The 20,153-nt window shown below is 33.9% G+C and overlaps 2 protein-coding genes across 2 annotated transcripts; both read right to left on the bottom strand.

Moving 5' to 3' along the window:
* Positions 1-1,973: 1,973 nt before the first annotated feature.
* Positions 1,974-3,508, bottom strand: LOC148771285 (putative DNA glycosylase At3g47830). Its single transcript, XM_088817026.1, has 3 exons — positions 2,669-3,508; positions 2,392-2,448; positions 1,974-2,306 (listed from the first exon to the last, which is right to left on the bottom strand). Exons 1-3 carry the CDS (start codon positions 2,891-2,893, stop codon positions 2,064-2,066), a joined length of 525 nt encoding a protein of 174 aa, XP_088673152.1. The 5' UTR covers positions 2,894-3,508; the 3' UTR covers positions 1,974-2,063.
* A 13,661-nt stretch (positions 3,509-17,169) lies between these two features.
* LOC148771284 (protein FAR1-RELATED SEQUENCE 11-like) lies at positions 17,170-20,132 on the bottom strand. Its single transcript, XM_088817573.1, has 4 exons — positions 20,091-20,132; positions 19,744-19,835; positions 18,625-19,548; positions 17,170-18,535 (listed from the first exon to the last, which is right to left on the bottom strand). The coding sequence occupies exons 1-4, from the start codon at positions 20,130-20,132 to the stop codon at positions 17,170-17,172; spliced, it is 2,424 nt and encodes an 807-aa protein (XP_088673699.1).
* Between the last annotated feature and the right edge of the window lie 21 nt (positions 20,133-20,153).

Below are 20,153 nucleotides of genomic sequence, written 5' to 3'. Positions count from 1 at the left end.
GGGAGAATGACTTGAAAATAAAATAAAGTTTGTTTTGTGTTTTGATAGGAGACAATTTGTAATGTAGGAAGTCGAATCATGTCTAAAAGGTAATGGAAAAATGTATTTTGAAAGAAAAAATTGAAGGATAAAGTGATTATAGTTTGTATTTTTTTGAAGACAATTTCCAGTATAACACTCAAATAATGTCTGTTAGGGAGAGAAATATTGGATTCTTTTTGTGGGGAAGTTTTTGAAAATATTTCAGAAAGATAATTTTATTTTGAGAAAATAATGAAAAGAATTTCAAAACCTAAACAAATAGGGCGAAGAACGCATGTTGTTTTGGCCAGCCGATTCGGAGTTTGTTCGATGGGCTGCGAGATATGGGCCAAAATTATACCTCTTGGGAGTGTTGGTGAAGATGACGTTGTTCAAGTAAGTGAATATGTTGTTCAAGATTTGTTTTTTTAACTCAAAAGGCAAATTACAATTTTCTTACGTCGAGGTTGGATGTAAGAGTATTTAGGCCTCCTCGGGTTTGGAGACCCACCTAAAACTCTCCCGAGGTTTGGTTATATGTGTAAATGAGTCGACCCGGCTTGATGAAAACTCAAGCTCGACCTTTTTAACGAGTTGGGGCCCAATTTTTCTATGTTCATGAACTCATGAGCTAGCTCACAAGTTCTTTTTATTATGGGAAGTGGTCAAAATTGAATGCTTCTTTTATTTATAATAAATATTAAAGAGATGGGCTTATTGGTGAAAGAGATATAGCCCATAAACCTAAAATAATAAAGATGCTTGGTTGGGGCCTTATGCATAAAAACCCGTATATATATATATATATATATATATATATATATATATATATATATATATATATATATATATATATATATATATATATATATATATATGTATATATGTATACACACACAAAAACAAATACATGTAATTTTTTTAAGAAATAAATTTCAGTTTATTTTTTATTAGAATATAAGTAAAATAATAATATTACTATAAAAATTAAAAAATAAAATAAGAATGAGTTGAGCTCGAACTCGACAAGAGTTCACAAAATGAAAGCTCGGTGAGCTCGAGAGTTCTATAAACATTAAAAAAAATTGAGCTCGACTCGAGTTCAGAAAATGAAAGCTCAGGTGAGCTCGAGAGTTCGACAGCAAAAGTAGTTCGGTTCAGTTAAGACGACTACTTAATCTAATATGTCCGTTGACTTGTAGTTATAGCACTTAAAAGGTCTAATAAGAATCTAAGTTTTGACTCATAGCTTATTTAAGGGCAAATTTCACTTTTCTCCTTGTACTTTGGGTCGGGATCATTTTACCTCCTTCCACTCTGGATTGCATCAATTTACCCCTTGCACTTGTAAAATTGTCCCAATGTGGTCATTCTGTTAGTTTTCTGAATTTTAACATTGACACTGTTTGGCCAATGCATGGAAATTACAAAAAAATCCACCCTCCTACAAAGCATCTTATTAGACGGTGTTAGCTGACCAAGAATCGCATTCTATAGTACTAACTCGTCAAACTCTAGAATCCATTTCAGTCTCGAGAGATTTTCGAAGGCGACTCATATGCAGATCTGGGAGAAATAATGGGAGCTTTTATTAGACTCCGACGATCAAATGAAGATTCCGCCCCTTAAGGCCTTGATAGAACTAAATAGTGAGGCCGTCATGTTGAGGCAAGTAATCACTTACATACATACATACACATATGTATACACATACTTATACACAGACGAGCGATACTACTCCTCGACTAGCTTAATAGTATTTCTATCGACTATTATGAAGAAAAACAATTTGGACCTTATATATCAGAAACGACCAAACGGAATATTTTGATAAACAAACTGCAATGGCAAATGCAGGATTTAGAGAAAAAGATCCGTATAGGAATCTTTTAGCTCGATTATCTTATCAGTGTTTCAACGGCTTCGATTCGCAAGTCCCAACTTTCGACACATTTGATATTTATATGTGTCTGCATTTAATGATATCAGTTTGGAAACTATCACCGGATTAACAACTACAACATAGATTCAATTACCTTTAATCAGTTTGGAATCTTGTTTTCAACGATAATTTGTTCAGAATAAGCTAACAAAGGACAACCCAAATCTTCGGTTTCCTTATTTTTTTTATTCGAGCATCGTTTACAAATCTTACCGCGGGTGTATAGAAGACAATTGAGGTCAAACTTGAGTTTGTCTGGAATCCGATTATTGAGGTGGAGATACGTATTTTTTATACTCGCAGACGATGGAATCCAACCCATAGTTTTAACTACTTGAAAAACCTGTCAGAAGATGTTTATCAATTTACTTCGGTAGAAAGAAAAATTCGAGAAATATTTAAGAACGATAATAAAATGAAGTACTCACATGTGTGTCGACGGGAAAATCGTCGTGTTGCAAATGAAACATCAATACACACGACACCTATGAAAAACAATTCAGATAATTTCATTACAAGATATATTTTACGCAATATTAGTATTAACGAAGATAATTAGATAATTAGAACAGAGCGAATTCCCATCTACCATCTCGATCCAACAACATTACTTGTTACTCTAAAAACAATTAACCAATCAAATCCATTAGAACTCAATTAAATCACTTTCGAAAAGGTAAAATTAATATTGGCGCGGAAAATTACCGTTTTAGGACCAATTACTTTGAAAAGAGCGAGCTCCGCTTTGACCTCATCGATAGAAGATTCTCTCAAATACTCCATGCACAACTTCCCGGTTCTCTCGAGCAAGCTACTCAACAAATTCTTTATACAAGACGACTTTGTCGGTGCTAGGCCGCCGCATCTTATTGCATCCTCAATGCACTTGGACTCAGCTGCAAGAACCTTAAACATATACCGCGTAGCCATGAAAAACTATTAAATATATTAAAGCTCACATCTCTTAAAAACAAAAAAAAAATGAAAATGAAAGGGAAAAATTAAAAATCCGTTCAATGTAGTTAAAATCGCAATTAAAATCATAAAATACTTGGATTTTACTTCCCTCTTCTAGGATTTAACAAAGTAGAGGTATATGTATTTTACTCGCGTATGTGTAACGATTATGAGACATTTTCAGGTTAAGAAAATGTTGATAATTTTAGAGAAGATGTTGAGGTCCCTTTTGAAGCTTCTTAGTTCTCTATGGTGATGGGGTTGCGACATATGGGGCACGCTGTTGATTTAAAATTGAAGATGAAGTCTTCGATTGTTGATGATCTATTTTCCGGAAAAAAAAAGAAAACACTTTACGGAATGAATTAGCTGACCGATTATTAGAATTAGCTTCTAGGGATGATTTATGTAGAATATACATTCTTTTTGTTTGTAATTGTGTATTATTTCCTTAAGGCAACTATTCGACCCGACGTTTATTTTTTCGTATTTAGAGGATTTGTCTGAATTAGGTTCTTATTCATGGGGAAAAGCTGTTTCTGATTACTTGATCGGCGAAATGAGGGCATATGTAAACCAAAAGAAGACGTACATCAATGGTTGCACCATCGGGTTATTAGTAAGTAATATATGTTTTAATATCAATTTTTATTTGTATTTTGATTCTTAATTTCGATAACATATGCATTTTTATAAAATTGGCAGACTTGGTTTTATGAAAGGGCCCCATCTATCGGGTCACCGACAAGCTTGAGTCGATTTCCTCGATTTTTTCGGTGGGACAATAGCAAGACGGACAGAGAAGAATCTAAATTTCAAAAAGCACTAGATGAACTTACAGCTGAAAAGGTAATAACTTGTTAGTACCACTTGTTTATTTTCTCTATTTAATGCAAATTTATGAAGTACATTGATAACTTTTTGTGATAATTATATGTTTACTTAGTGATAAGGAACGTCAAATTGGATTCGTGTTGCAAAATAACTATTTAATTCGGAGAAGAGTTATTAATGGACATGGGTGGAAATATCGAAAGAAATTATGGAAAAATAAGGGTTTTCGACGAACTCAAATCGTAGTTGAGTACGAAACGAACTCTATCTCAAGTGAAACGGCGCAAGGAACAAAACTCATGAGCTTTGCTCATGAATCACGTCCAATTTCAGCAATCCAACGTCGTTTAGACTCCTAAAAGTTCGTTTTTGCTATTTTAGGTAAGTTTTAGAAAATTAATATCAAATCATAGAAAAATCGTATTAGGATTCCGTAAATTGGGTTGTTCCCAAAATTACGAGATCTACTAGAATTAGGATTTAACTCGTTTTTTCCGTTTTTGGTAATTTTTAGTATTTTCTTATTTTAATTAGGGTTTTCAGTTTTTTAGTATAAATAGTTGCCTTAGGACTTTATTTTGGAATAATTTCGAATTTTAATAAAATATTTAGAGTTTTCTCTATTTTTCTGGTGGATTCCAGAGTTTTCGGTGGATTCCGAATGTTATCGTGTTCTATAGGATTAATTCGTAGAAATTAATTCTTTACCGTGCTTCCGTTCTGCGTCAGTTGGCATCAGTAGCGAGGTTTTTCCTGGTTAGATGGCGAAAGGTGCGAGATATGGAGACAACAACTACGTTGGCGATGACCGCGGGGTTGAGAAACTGCAAAATCTGCGGTTGGTGCGCGAGGGATTTGCCCTTGACAACAACAACAGAAGAACTGGATCTAGCATGGGTATTGCTGACGGTGTAGCCCGAGGTGCATATGTTATACACAATTATCATGGATCTGTTCAACTTCAATCAAGGTATGACGATTATTCAAAGGTGAGCGGCAACTCTGATTTTGAAGAAAATCCGTCTATAAAGAGGCAAAAGGATCGTGATAAATATCGGGTAAGAGCTGAAATTCCTTCTTTTAGTGGAAATTTTCTTGAAGTGGAGGATTTTATCGATTGGGTGTCAGAAGTCGAAAATTATTTTGAATTGATGGATATTTTGCCGAATAAGATGGTAAAATTGGTTAGGTGTGAGTTAAAGGGTTGTGCAGCCGCATGGTGGGATGAAATACAGAGGAAGAGAGCTAGACAGGAAAAGTTTCCAATCCAATCATGGAGGAGGATGAGAAAAATGTTGATGGATCGTTTTTTACCCCTAGGTTATGAGCAACGTCTATTTCAACTATATCGTAATTGTTCGCAAGGGAGTAGATCTGTTAACAAGTATACTGCTGAGTTTATGAGACTAGCAAACTTAAATAACCTGCAAGAATCCGAAAGTATGGAAATTTCAAGGTACTTGCAAGGATTGAATATTTCAATCCGTCTTAGGATGGGGTGGCGCGCATTCGACTCCCTTGAAGAGGCTGAAGAGTTTGCATGGAGCGAGGAATATTATCAGAAGCGAAATAGTTCTTCTAGAAAAATCAAAGATGTTCCACCCGTTGCCAAAGTTAAGGAGGTACAAGATACTTCATTCGTTATTCAAGCACCCAGTTTGGTGGAGGATCATGGCGTACGAGTTAACGAAGTTGAAGACGAAATTGTTGATGCAAAAGTTAAAATTAGCGTAGCTATGATTAACGATGACATTAACGAAATCAAGGTGAAAGTCGGTGAAGTTGAAGGGAGAGTCAACGAGGTTGAAGAGAGCATCAATAAAGTCGAAGAGAGCGTCAACGGGATAGAAGAGAACTTTAGCAAGGTTGAAGAGAGAGTCGATGAGTTTAAAGAGGGTGTTAAAAACAAATTTGAGGAAGAATTTGAAGTTGTAAAATTTGTTCAAGAGGAGGAAGTTGCACGTGAAGAGAAGGAACAAGTGGATTGCGTTGAGGTATGTGATCTAATTGTAGATAGTGTTTGCTGTGAAGTTCATGTATCGGAGAAATTGGTGGAGCCATTGGGATTTTCGATTAAGAAGCCAATTTTTCCAACGCCTCGTTTGGAGGAAGATTTTGTAAGCGAGATTTCTATGCGGGGAATATTGGTGGAGCACTTGAAGTTGTTTGCAAAGAAATATGCATCGCTATATTTTGATCATAGCTCGAGGTCGAGCTCTTTTGAAGAAGAGGAGATTGATAAGGAACGTCAAATTGGATTCGTGTTGCAAAATAACTATTTAATTCGGAGAAGAGTTATTAATGGACATGGGTGGAAATATCGAAAGAAATTATGGAAAAATAAGGGTTTTCGACGAACTCAAATCGTAGTTGAGTACGAAACGAACTCTATCTCAAGTGAAACGGCGCAAGGAACAAAACTCATGAGCTTTGCTCATGAATCACGTCCAATTTCAGCAATCCAACGTCGTTTAGACTCCTAAAAGTTCGTTTTTGCTATTTTAGGTAAGTTTTAGAAAATTAATATCAAATCATAGAAAAATCGTATTAGGATTCCGTAAATTGGGTTGTTCCCAAAATTACGAGATCTACTAGAATTAGGATTTAACTCGTTTTTTCCGTTTTTGGTAATTTTTAGTATTTTCTTATTTTAATTAGGGTTTTCAGTTTTTTAGTATAAATAGTTGCCTTAGGACTTTATTTTGGAATAATTTCGAATTTTAATAAAATATTTAGAGTTTTCTCTATTTTTCTGGTGGATTCCAGAGTTTTCGGTGGATTCCGAATGTTATCGTGTTCTATAGGATTAATTCGTAGAAATTAATTCTTTACCGTGCTTCCGTTCTGCGTCACTTAGGTTGTTCTGTTTCTTCCAAAATCCCAAGAGAACAAGTTGATTAATCTTCCACCCACTTGTTTAGATGATTGTACGGATAGTGATCAGCTAATATGGGAGCAGAAGTTCTTCTCAAAGCTAGAGATGATGAAATTATAATTTTGAGGAAGAAAATTGAGCAGCTAGAAGCTATTCTTAAAACTAAAGATCACGAACTTGTAGTTTTTAAGGATAAATCTGTGAATTTTGAAACGCAAAATGACCATTTTGTCAAGGAAGGAGAGTGCGATGGTATGAATATGAGGAATGTTAACTTTTTCACAAGCACATCTGTAAGATTTCAAAACTTTCACTCTTACAGTTTTATGACTTTATGTATACAAAATAGGAGTTGCAATATGATATTTTCCGACTTTATTTGTACTAAATGCATATTAATTATCATGTTTTATTTTATTTAAAGGAGTTTGTGAATCCAATCCCTGAATTTGGTACTATTCAAAAGAATAAAGAAGGGGAGAATAAAGAAGATGACGAGAGGAGAGAAAGAAGAGGACGAGCATGAAAAAGAGGGGATGGAAGAAAGATGAGGACGAGCATGACATACAAGATGAACACAAAAATACATAAAGCCAAAAATACATGAAAGAATGTTATCCTCGTCATGTATTTTTGGCTTATGTCTTTTTGTGTTCAACTTGTATGTCATGCTCGTCCTCTTCTTTCTTCCATCCCCTCTCTTCTTTCTCTTCTATAAATCCATGATTTGGGTCAATATTTGACTGTTGACTTTTTAGATTTTCATCTATGATTTTTTTAGGAATAAACAATCACAACTATCTAGCACACGAAAACAATGATACATAGAAATGGGGAAACTACTACCGGAAACGGCACGTTCTAAAAATGGAGATATGGGAATTTGAAAAAAACATGTAAATATTAAAAGTATAGGGGCAGACTCGGTTCTGAGGGAAGACGATCAAGGCGGTTGCCTAGGGCCACCGATTTTTTACGAATTTTAGGGGCCCCCAATTCTAAATAAATAGTGCTTATATATTAGTATTTATTGATAATATATATTTAAGGGCTCTTATTAAAAGAAATTATAACCATATAAATAATTTACACTTATTTTTTAAATATCCTGTAATATAAATTAAGAATTCAAATCAAATTTTTCATAGTAAAAGATTAATCTTTTTTTTTTTTTTTATGTTATTTTTTTTTTTTACGTGTAGTCATAACTATATTATTTGAAATGGTAACTAACATTTATTAATTTTGCCTAATTTATTTGTTTCTTAAATATTTTAAATCTTTATAGTTTTGTTTCATCTTAATATATTGTCCCTATGCACTTATTTTAATGTAAATGTTAGTTAATAGTTTTAAGCAAATTCTAAAGTTTACTGTGAATCAAATATACCATGGGTGAGGGTAGGGGTGGTAAACGAGCCGAGCCGGCTCGCGAACTCGACGAGCCGGCTCGAAAAAAGCTCGAACTCGAGCTCGGGTTTTTCGAGCTCGAGCTCGAGCCCAAAATTAGTTGTTCGACAGCTCGCGAGCCGGCTCGCGAGCTGCCTTCTTTTTTTTTTCTTTTTTTCTTTTTACACACACACATATATATATATATATATATATATATATATATATATATATATATATATATATATATATATATATATATATATATATATATATATATATATATATATATATATATATATATATATATATATATATATATATATATATATATATATATATATATATATATATATATATATATATATTATTCTTATTCTTATTATTATTATTATTATAATTAACTAAATAGTAAATAGTGTATAATAATAAATATATCTAGTATTTAAATAGAAACAAATCTATATTACTTAAATAATTCATAATAATATAAAATATAATAATAATAATAATAATAATAATAATAATAATAATAATAATAATAATAATAATAATAATAATAATAATAATAATAATAGAAAAAATAAAAAATATATAACTAGAGTTCATTATTTATTTTATAATTTTTTTTATTTTCCTATGAATAATTTTTAATAAAAAAATAAAATGATTTTAATAAAAAATTAAATAAAAAAATAAAAAAAAAAATTAAATAAGCCTGAGCTCGAGCTCGAGCCAAAAAAAATTGGCTCGATGAGCTTGAGCTCGGTAACATGGACTCGAGCTCGAGCTCGAGCTGGCCAAAAGAGCGGAGCTCGGCTCGTTCCCACCCCTAGGTGAGGGGCATACCAAGATTAAAAAAAGTATTAAATATAATTTTTTTGCCCCCATTAAGTTCACACTCTCTTATAAATTTATTAAGTTTATTTTATGTTTAATAAAAAATATTATATTTAAAACCCTATAGATATTTTTACTAAAATTTGGTATTTTTTTCACGATTACCTCTACAAAAAATCAGGGGTGATGCCTTTGAACCCCCAAAATTTTAACATACCCTGACATATTATTTCCGGAAAAAAAAAATCGTTGCCCAAACTAGGGGGCCCTATTTCAACAATGTCTGCGAAGTTCGCCTTGGGCCCCCGGAATCCTAGGAACGGGCTTGTATAGGGGTATATTTATAAATATTCTATGTAATATATATAAGTTTTTATTTTTATATATTTTTTTTATATTTTTAACAAATACTCCATCCGTTCCATAATATCTGTCGCTTAGGACAATTTTTTTTGTTCCATATTATCTGTTACTTTAAATTTCCAACACTTCCTTAATTACTTAATTTTCAGTTTATACCCTTATTAACTCATTCTAGTACTTTTTTTTACAACTAATTTATCTCTCTTATTAATTATAAAACAAGGTCATTTTAGCCTAAGAACATACACTTTCCTAAAATCAAGGCACATTTAATAAAATTCTTAATCTTTGTGCAAAGCTAAAAAAACAACAATTAAAATGGAACGGAGGGATTACATTCGAAATAAATTTTCCTATTAACTATCAATTTGCAATTGGTCATTAAATCATATAAATAATTTGTGAAATAATAAAAATATTTAAAAATTTGCTATTCAAACATGTTTCTAACTTTTTAGAAATTGCAAAATGCTCCATAGGTGTCACGCAAGCTATGTAGCACGGACACGAGAACGCGGACACGGAGAAACAGGGAAACTCCGTTTTTTTAAAAGTTGGATACGGGAATGTGGAGAAACGCGTAATTAATAAAAATTAAGGGGTGCATTCATAATTTCTAAAAAATATTATAATGTTTAATATCATTCCACAAATTACATTTGGGGTATATAAATTTATTTTAGTACGAAATTAACATAAATATATTGTATTACGTATTGATTTATATATTAAACGAGTCATGTTACAGTTTTCAAATATGTATTATCTTATAAATTTAACAGTTTGTTTGCTTAAGTGAATGTGATATTAATTTATCGAATTTCTAATATATTAATTATACTTTACAGAAATGACAGATCTTTTGTGAAGAATAAATTGCAGGAATAGGAGGTGACAAGTGAATGAAATTAATGAGCAAAACTTAATTGAAGCTCGCCAGCTGGACTTTTAACAATACATGTACAAACAACATAAATAATAGTGTTAGGAAACCATCACAATCAGGTCCATTCATCTGAGCACGTGCAGAAATTGAAAACGACGTTTCATTACTTTAATTTGGACCGATGGATTACTTTAGTTTGCGTGTCGATCAAATTATATGTTTATTTTATTATATATATATATATATATAATAAAATAAATTATATATATATATATATATATACGGAAAAGAGGCTGGCCAAAATGGTCAATTTTGTAAATATATAAAAGCTTATTATGTCTAATTTCTAATATACCCTTCAACTATAATAATAACTAATTCCAATTTGAAATTTTTGTTTCTCTCTCCTAATATAATTACTAGGATTCATAGTTTCAAAGTATTCAATGAGATTATAATTTACAATGATCAATAACATCAATTAAATTCTTCCATCCATTTATTTTGTTTTCTTCATGTTAAGATTCTAAAAATTGTAAAAATAAAATAGAGGCTTCTACTTCTTTTTATAAGAGTTTTTTTTTTGGTGGATTTTGTTGTAATAAAGACACAAAATTGGTGGAAAAATTTATCATAATAAAGCTTCACAAACCCAAAAAATGATGGCTAGAATAGATACAATTATGAGTTATGCTAAAAATACGACAAAAAAATGTGTTCTTGATAATTAATGATGCGATATTCTAACAAAATAGCGGTTCAATAGTCTGAATTAGGGGTGGTAAACGAGCCGAGCCAACTCGTGAGCTCGATGAGCCGGCTCGAAAAAAACTCGAACTCGGACTCGAGTTTTTCGAGCTCGAGCCAGTTTTTAGTTGTTTGTGAGCTCACGAGCCTTATTTATTATTTATATATTCTTTTTATTTTTTATATATTATTTTTTATTTAAATAATGTATAATAATATAAAATATTATAGAAATAAATAAAAATAAAATAAATATAAAAATTGTATATAATTACAATGTATTATTAATAATAGTAGTAATAATAATAATAATAATAATAATAATAATAATAATAATAATAAAAATAATAATAATAATAATAATAATAATAATAATAATAATTAAATAATTGTATTTAACGTTGGTTTATTATTTCGTGCAAATATTTTTTTGCTCATAATCTATCTTTAGGTCTTTGCAAAATCAACTTTTGTTTTTGCTTCTCTTAAAATAATATGCTTTAAACTATTTTTTGACCCGCCACTACCGAAGACCGCCGGTCAGCCGCCGGAGACCACCCCGCCATTGACCGCCGGAGACCCGGTCTCCGGCGTGGACTTTTTTTTTTTGAATTTTTTTTTTCCGATAACATAAAATCAAGTTCCCAGGTTTTATATAATATTGCTGCTATATACATTTTTTGGGCTTTCGAAGCTATTCCAAAATTGTCACTTTCTGCTATTATGGGTTTTAGTTTTTATGTTTTGCTTCTTTCTTGCCTTGACTTTTTTTTTTTTTTTTTTTTTTTTTTTTTTAAATTTGTTTTTTCTTAATAAAAATATTTTAATTAATATTTCTGTCGTGGCTACTAAATTACTATCTCCAACAGTTATTTAACTATCGGAGACAGTAATTTAACTGTTAATTGACTCTTTTTTTTTAAATATTTTAATTAATATTACTGTATTCGTTGCTAAATTACTGTCTCCAGCAGCTATTTAACAATCGGAGACAGTAATTTAACTGTAAATTGATTTTTTTATTCTTAAAAAAATATGTTTAATTAATATTACTGTCTTGGCAGCTAAATTACTGTCCCCAACAGTTATTTAACTGTCGGAGACAGTAATTTAACAGTTAATTGACTTTTTTTTTTTGGAAATTTTTTTTTCTTTAAAAAGATTATTTTAATTAATATTACTGTCTTGGCTGCTAAATTACTGTCTCCAACAGTAATTTAACTGTCTTAGTCAGTAATATTAATAATATTACTGTTTGGGAAAATAATATTCATAATATTACTGTCTGACACAGTAATTTAGTAGCCAAGACAGTAATATTAATTAAAATATTTTTTTTCAAAGAAAAAAAAAATTCGAAAAAAAAAGTTAACGGTTGTTGACCGGCCGGAAAAAAAGTTAAAAAAAAAAAGTCAACGCCGGAATCTGGCCGGAAAAAAAATTATTTTCTGAAAAAAAATATTTTTTCAAAAAATTATTATTTTGGGGGTTAATGTGATATATTTGTTTTAATCTGGGGTCAGTGTGTAATATTAAGGTAGTTAGACCATAATGGATGAAATTGACAAAAAATATATTATGGAGGGTATTTTTGACCAAAGGCATGGGGATGGGTGTTTTTGAAAGACTGTTTTTTTTGTGGACCAATGTGCATTTAAGTCCCTTGGGATGAGCCATTTTGCCATTCGCCCTTTTTTTAAAACACCCATAATCCTGCCTTTTCTATTTAAGTTGCTTTTCCGTAATATTTGCAAATACCCCCAACTTTTAGAAATAAGCACTTAAAACTGACTTAACTCATAATCACTAACTTCTGCTTTTAAATAATCATTTGCAAACACCACCTTAATATAAATCGGATTCCACTATTTTTTTGACATGTGGCACTCTTAAGTCTAAACTCTTAATAAATCACGTTGATTATAATTAGGGTTAGAGGGGCTACGGGTTATGCTGGTTTTTTTTTTTTTTTTTTTTAGAATCCTAATTATATTTTTATTTAAGCTATTCATGTGTCAATCATCCTATATGACATCCGATTTTCCTATTAAAACAGGTCATCCGATCTAAATTTGCACCCTAATAGTAATATCATCGTCAGGGGCGGATCTTACAAGGGGCAGGGGGGCTGTTGACCCCCCAAGAATAATTTTTTTTAAGGTATTTCGGCACTATATTATTTTTTGAATATTATTTTTGGCCCCTCTAAAGTTTTTGTAAATATGTGTCTTAACCCTTATTTTTTTTTTGTTTCTTCTCCATAGTCTTATATAAATTATATATATATATATATATATATATATATATATATATATATATATATATATATATATATATATATATATATATATATATATAATAAAATGGTTAAAACTTGTATTTTTTAAATAAAATTTATGAATATTTACTTTTTTTTTTAATTTTATTATTAATTACTCTAAAAAGTAATATGAGACGATGTCGTGAATTCCCAAAATACTTAGTGCAATACATTATTAGAATAATTTGAATTAATTTAGATTGTTTTGTCATGCTTAAAATATGATAAAACTATAATGTATATATATATATATATATATATATATATATATATATATATATATATCATATCATATTTAATATAAAAATATAAAATAAAATGGTTAAAACTTGTATTTTTTAAATAAAATTTATGAATATTTACTTTTTTTTTTTAATTTTATTATTAGTTACTCTAAAAAGTAATATGAGACGATGTCATGAATTCCCAAAATACTTAGTGCAATACATTATTAGAATAATTTGAATTAATTTAGATTGTTTTGTCATGCTTAAAATATGATAAAACTAAGAAAATGCTCTTTACGGTTTAATAACTGCTATTTACCGTTCAAAGTAAAAAATAGTTTATCTCTCTAAAACCCCTAAAATTCTAAATTCTCTCCAATTACCCCCCATTCCAAAAATTTCAGAAATTTTTTTTTTTTTCGAAAAATTTCGAAATCAACCAAATTTGGAGCTTGGGCTTCGATTTTTTCAGGTAATTTCAACACCTACATGTGTTATATGCAATGGGTAACTCGATTTTGCAACCAATTTCATGTTTAAAAGCCCTACAAATCGATTTGTAGGGCTTTTGAAATTTTCGGAACTTATACCCGAACGCCCAAATCGGGCGCCGGCTGCATGAACGGACGCCCAAATCGATTTTATGTTTACAGGATGTCTAATTGGGCGAAAAAATTCGGACTAGGAAAAGGGAAAGGACTCCTGATTCGTCCTCCTGCAGAGCCAGTGGAGGAGAATACTGCGGAACGGGAGGGAAGGACACATAATAGAAATGTTACCGGTTCTAAACGTCGTGGGGAACGCACTGGTGCTTTTGTACCCCCACGTACGATGATTCAGGAGGAGACAAAGACAGAGGCCGAGCAGGAGATGGATGCACCCATGGATGCATATATGCAGCCGCAGGAGTACGAGTACGATCCACAACTACGCTTTCAGCAGAAGTATCAGTTTCCGGTGCCGGATTTTCCATCCGATGACGATTACGAGGATGTTCGGACTCCGACTCCGCCTCCTGTCCCGATGGGTGGTACTTTCGATGGTTCTAATCCTGTCTCGAGGTCCCGCACCGCTCCGAGAAAAAAACTTCCTTCTCGACCTTGGATGTTGACCGGTGAGACACCCGGTGGACCTAAATACGCTCACTTGATTCCAAGTTTTGGAGCACACATTGCCTACGACATTTGGGAGGGAAAGGTAATACTTATTAATATTAATAAATTTTGTTTATAATATTTACACTTGCTTGTGGTATACTTATATATGAATATATCTTGAACAGGGTCGACATATGGTTAAATTACGGTCGCACGCGAAGTGTACTTGGCCGGGCCCCGACGACGATGATTGTGTCTCACTACTGGAGAATACCGGCTTGTATCACTTGCGTGATTGTTCGCTGCCTCAGCACAATAACCCACTCATAGAGGCTTTTATTGAGAGGTGGCAGCCGGACACCAACAGTTTTCACATGCCATTCGGTGAGATGACAATTACCCTGCACGACGTGCATTACATCATGGGTTTGCGAGTTAGTGGAACTCGCCCTAACGTTTGGATGGATAAGGCCGACGCGATCCAGCTTGGTGCGAGAGCTTTCGGGGTCGCACCCGCACTTATGGAGCAGTGGTGGTATGGTGGCGGACCCCGGTTAGATGATTTGGAGGTGAAGTATGGCGACAATTCTACATTTCCTTCCGCGTATCGGGTACGAGCATATATTGCATACTTGCTTGGAAAGTTGTTGTTCGTGGATAAGAGTGGATCGAAGGTTAGAGCAGATTTTTTCCCACTGTTAGAGGAAATCAATCTCATTTGCGAGTATTCTTGGGGTTCGGCTACATTGGCCTATCTGTACCGACAGTTGGGCATGGCTACGCGAGCTGAGGCGGCGCAGATTGCTGGATGTCTGACACTATTAGAGGTATTATTATTATTATTACTATTATTATTATTGTTGTTGTTGTTGTTGTTGTTGTTGTTGTTGTTGTTGTTGTTGTTGTTGTTGTTGTTGTTGTTGTTGTTGTTGTTGTTGTTGTTGTTGTTGTTGTTGTTGTTGTTGTTGTTTTTGTTGTTGTTGCTGTTGGTGTTGTTGTTGTTGCTGGTGTTGGTGTTGTTGTTGGTGTTGGTGCTGTTGTTGTTGTTGCTGTTGTTGTTGTTGTTGTTGTTGTTGTTGATGTTGTTGTTGTTGTTGTTGTTGCTGTTGGTGTTGTTGTAGTGTTGGATATATGAGTATTTTCCGTGTTTCCGGCCTCCGATGGTTAACGCACATGTTACGGGAGAGCCATGGTGTAAACGGTGGCAGGTGATACATCATATTCCTAAGGACGAGGATATACTTGTAGATTATCGTAGACGTCTCGATTCGATGCGTCCGTCAGATGTAAGTATCTATGTGTGTAAGTATCATTTTATATTAATTATGCTTATTAATATATGTGTATAATTAAATGAATATAGGTGAATTGGACGCCATTTGGATTGAAAGTGTCATCTGAAGTTGCAAAGACGGTTCATCACGGGACTATTCGATGGATGGATACGGTCGAGCCTTATATGCCCGATAGAGTTTTGCGTCAGTTCGGGTTTCGGCAGATTAAACCGGCGGACCCAATTCGTCCGCTAAAAGGGTCTAAGAGGGAGAGAAAAATAGCATCTTACAAGGTTAACTATGAGCCTGGCGATCAGATGTGGGATATCCCCCACACGCACATGCTTAGTCGAGCTTACTATGGTCATCCGGCGCGTCCAGTTTGGGAGTCGGATCCGGAGTATATGCCGTGGTTTCTAGACCACACCCACGTCCGTGTACATCCTAGTACCGAGCCGGTTGAAAGAGCGGAACCATCTGCAGTTCCGGCTATATATGATCTCACCCGAGTGTTGCATCCGTACTTCTACGATAACTTGCCACCGTCTACTATTCCAGGATATCGGCATATGCCCGATGACTTCTTCAGGACGATCCAGGACATGTGCGCCCCATTCGCTGAGTATCTACAGTTGGACCGTGCTGATGCTGACGATCGGGATGCAGGACCCTCTCAGGGGCGACAGTCTCACCGCAGGCGTAGGACGAGGGATACTTAGGTGTTCAGGACCTGATTTCCGTTTTTTAAGCTAAATTTATGTTTAATAAAATATGGTGTAACCATAACCTGATTTCCGTTTTTTAAGCTAAATCTATGTTTAATAAAATATGTGTAACCATAACCTGATTTCCGGTTTTTATTATTATTATTATTATTATTATTATTATTATTATTATTATTATTATTATTATTATTATTATTATTATTATTATTATTATTATTATTATTATTATTATTATTATTATTATTATTATTATTATTATTATTATTATTATTATTATTATTATTATTATTATTATTATTATTATTATTATTATTATTATTATTATTATTATTATTATTATTATTATTATTATTATTATTATTATTATTATTATTATTATTATTATTATTATTATTATTATTATTATTATTATTATTATTATTATTATTATTATTATTATTATTATTATTATTATTATTATTATTATTATTATTATTATTATTATTATTATTATTATTATTATTATTATTATTATTATTATTATTATTATTATTATTATTATTATTATTATTATTATTATTATTATTATTACATAACATAGTAATATTTATTATAACATCATAACATAATAATAATAATAACATACAATGTCAATAGTAATACATTCATTCCAACAAAATAAACAAAACTAAATCAAACACTATTAAGAATATCCCACATTTCACGTCGACTCCGCAACGCCTCTGGTAGATATGCAACACTATTATTGCTATACCTCGCCCACTGTCTATCAAACGGAGGAAGCGGACAATTGTCATTCATCTTCACATACACAAAGTGGCTTCCTGATTCAAGAAATAGTATAGTCATCTCGTAAGATAACTGTGAAACACCTTCGGGAGCCCAAAGTGGTAAATAAGTCTGATTGCCCAAGCTGCTAGCCGACAAGACCAACGCGTTGTAATATGTTGCCACAACCACGCCCACGTCCGTGATAGTCATCCACTTCTCATAGGGTGCTGGGGCGTTGTCCCAATAAGCGACACTCGCCAATACCCGATACACTAAATTACCACCACCGAAATAATCTTTGAAGAACTCTTCGTGTGTTTTAATACAGTTATAAACATCCATTCTAACATCCATCCAATCATCCTCGTGGTTCTTCACTGCACACGCGACGCTTCGATAACCACAATTACCATCCCCTTGAACGTCCGTCCACGTCACAACCTCCGGAACAAGGCAGAAATGAAGGTGTCGCATCCAAGGGGGTCGGGGAATTTGACCTATTGCGGGTCCACTCACGGTCGATGAACGAGCACGACCACGGCTAGATCTCTCAGAAGATGAACCACGCCCTCTGTTGCCTCGTGTTCGTCCTCGTCCTCGTCCTCGTCCAGACTCTTCACCCTCTCTCGGAAATAATGGAAACTCATGCCCTGACAAATCCCTCTGTGTAGAGTTCGTCCGCGGTCTACCTCTCGGGCAGGCTAGTACTGGTGGCTCATTCATTTCCATAGCCCCGGGATGCATTCGTTCGAAAATGACATCTGTCACGTCCGTGATCTCAATTTCTGACCGCTCACGCAAATCATTCATTAACCCTTCTAGCCTGCCAATAGCCTGTGACCTGTGGTCGGGAACAGAACCAACACTTTCATCTAGAGAATCCCCGAATCCCGAAATAAATGTCCTCCAAAAAATGTGGACATCCTCTGCATAAAACACACCACGTCGTGCATTCATCTTTGCACGAATTTCATGTCTGCATGGGAGTCCAAGACATTTCCTCATATAACAGACGCAACCGTCTATGTCTTCATCCTTCTCATCGTCCAACATCTGCAGAGCATTATGTGTTACAATTCCACTAGACAATATTTTAAATACGGGCACGTTGATCGTATGGGCCCGAATCCTCTTTGATTTTGCAAAATCGGCTAGTATCTCGTTAAATTGATCTTTCATCATTGAGTGATACTGTGCCCAAAATGTGTCGAAGCCACCCGTCGACGATTCCAACCATCTTTTCAATGCTCTATGGTTGCTCTCCACCCTAATATGTTAAGAATATGCTATGTTTCAATAAACTACATGACAGTAAGTTAAGTATATATATTTAACAACTTATAAATAAATACGTACCTGCTTGTCGATGTATTACCCAAATGGAAAATTAGATCCGTCCATGCTTTTACAAATTTCTCTTTGTATACGAGCCAAGTGTATTGGAGATACTCAATCAAATCTGGATAATTCGCGTACTCGTCCAACAAAGCTGTGTAATTCATGGCGAAATCTTCTTCAGACACTGATTTTACCAAGGTTTGCCACGTACCAACTACAAAAGCCGTGCCGCGACGCCTACTATTGCCGAGACATCTTGAAGCACGACGCCCCACATTCATGTTAATGTGCCAAAGACATAAGAGATGAGGTACGGTCGGAAATACATTCTCTAGCGCCTTTATGAGCCCTAACTCTCGATCCGTCACAATGGCACTAGGTAGAGTCTGAGGGGGGAAAAGTCTCTTCAGCTTTTGCAACACCCATGTGTAATGGTCTTCATTTTCATGGCGCAAAAATGCGACTGCTACAGTAAAAATTTTCCCGACAGGAGTAACACCAACAATCTCCAACAAAGGCAATTTGTACTGATTGGTTTTGTAAGTACTGTCAAGTAGTAATACGTACGGAAACTTACTTAACAATTCGACAGATTGAGGGTGAGCCCACATCAAATCAGTAACTGCATGTGTTGTTTCATCAGTACGGAACCACTTGTAATAGTTATGCTCCTCAAGCAACCCAATCAAATGTTGCATCACTGTACGGTCACCCCTAGATAGTCTTTTCAATTTCGCCTTCTCATTGTATATTTGTTTCGAATAAGCATCGAGACCCAAACCATTTTGTCTCAAGTTAGCCAAAATCTTCTTGGGCGGCACATGACTTTGTGACAGATCACTAATGATCTTCGCCTCCTCCTGAGACAATGCACTCATCCCATGCCCGGACTTGTATATCGGAACATGATTATGCTTCCCGTATATTACTCTGACCCCCCATCTATCATCCCATCGTAGTTCTCCGACAATATGAAAACCACAACCTATTTTTTTGCTACCGGTCCTTCTCGGACGCGCGTCTGGATTAGTTGATGGACATTCTCGTTTTTCCCCGAATAGGTCACAAGTCAAAAAAATCTTTTTTTTAGGACTGCTGCTTTTTACTATTTTCACAAAAAGACCTCTTGCAACGAACCTCACCCAAACCACTACCTCATCCTTCGAGTCAAACAACTGAGTAGTGGTAAAATAATCGGTATGATCAACTTCAAATGTAGTCGTATCGTCCTGAAAAAAACGTAAAAAAATTGATTTAAAAAAAAAAAAAAAAAAAAAAGGTTTAAAATTCAAAAGCCCAAGTCGGGCGCCCGGCAGTGCAGTGCACGCCCACGTTGGGCGTGCAGTTGGCCTACAAACGCCCATAATGGGCGTGTAACAGCCAACTGCACGCCCAACATGGGCGTGCACTGCACTGTCGGGCGCCCATGTTGGGCTTTTGAATGTTTAGCCCATTTTTTTCGATCGAAAACACGGAATTTTTACCTCGCTGTGTTCGCTATCTCGATCTTCATCCGATGAACTCATTTATGTTCGTATATCACACCA

This window comes from Erythranthe guttata, chromosome 4 (assembly GCF_056151865.1).
Source record: "Erythranthe guttata isolate IM_541 chromosome 4, IM_541, whole genome shotgun sequence".
Classification (NCBI taxonomy): Eukaryota; Viridiplantae; Streptophyta; class Magnoliopsida; order Lamiales; family Phrymaceae; genus Erythranthe; species Erythranthe guttata.
Note: the sequence above shows the minus strand (reverse complement) of the source record. Positions and strands in the feature narration are given on the sequence as shown.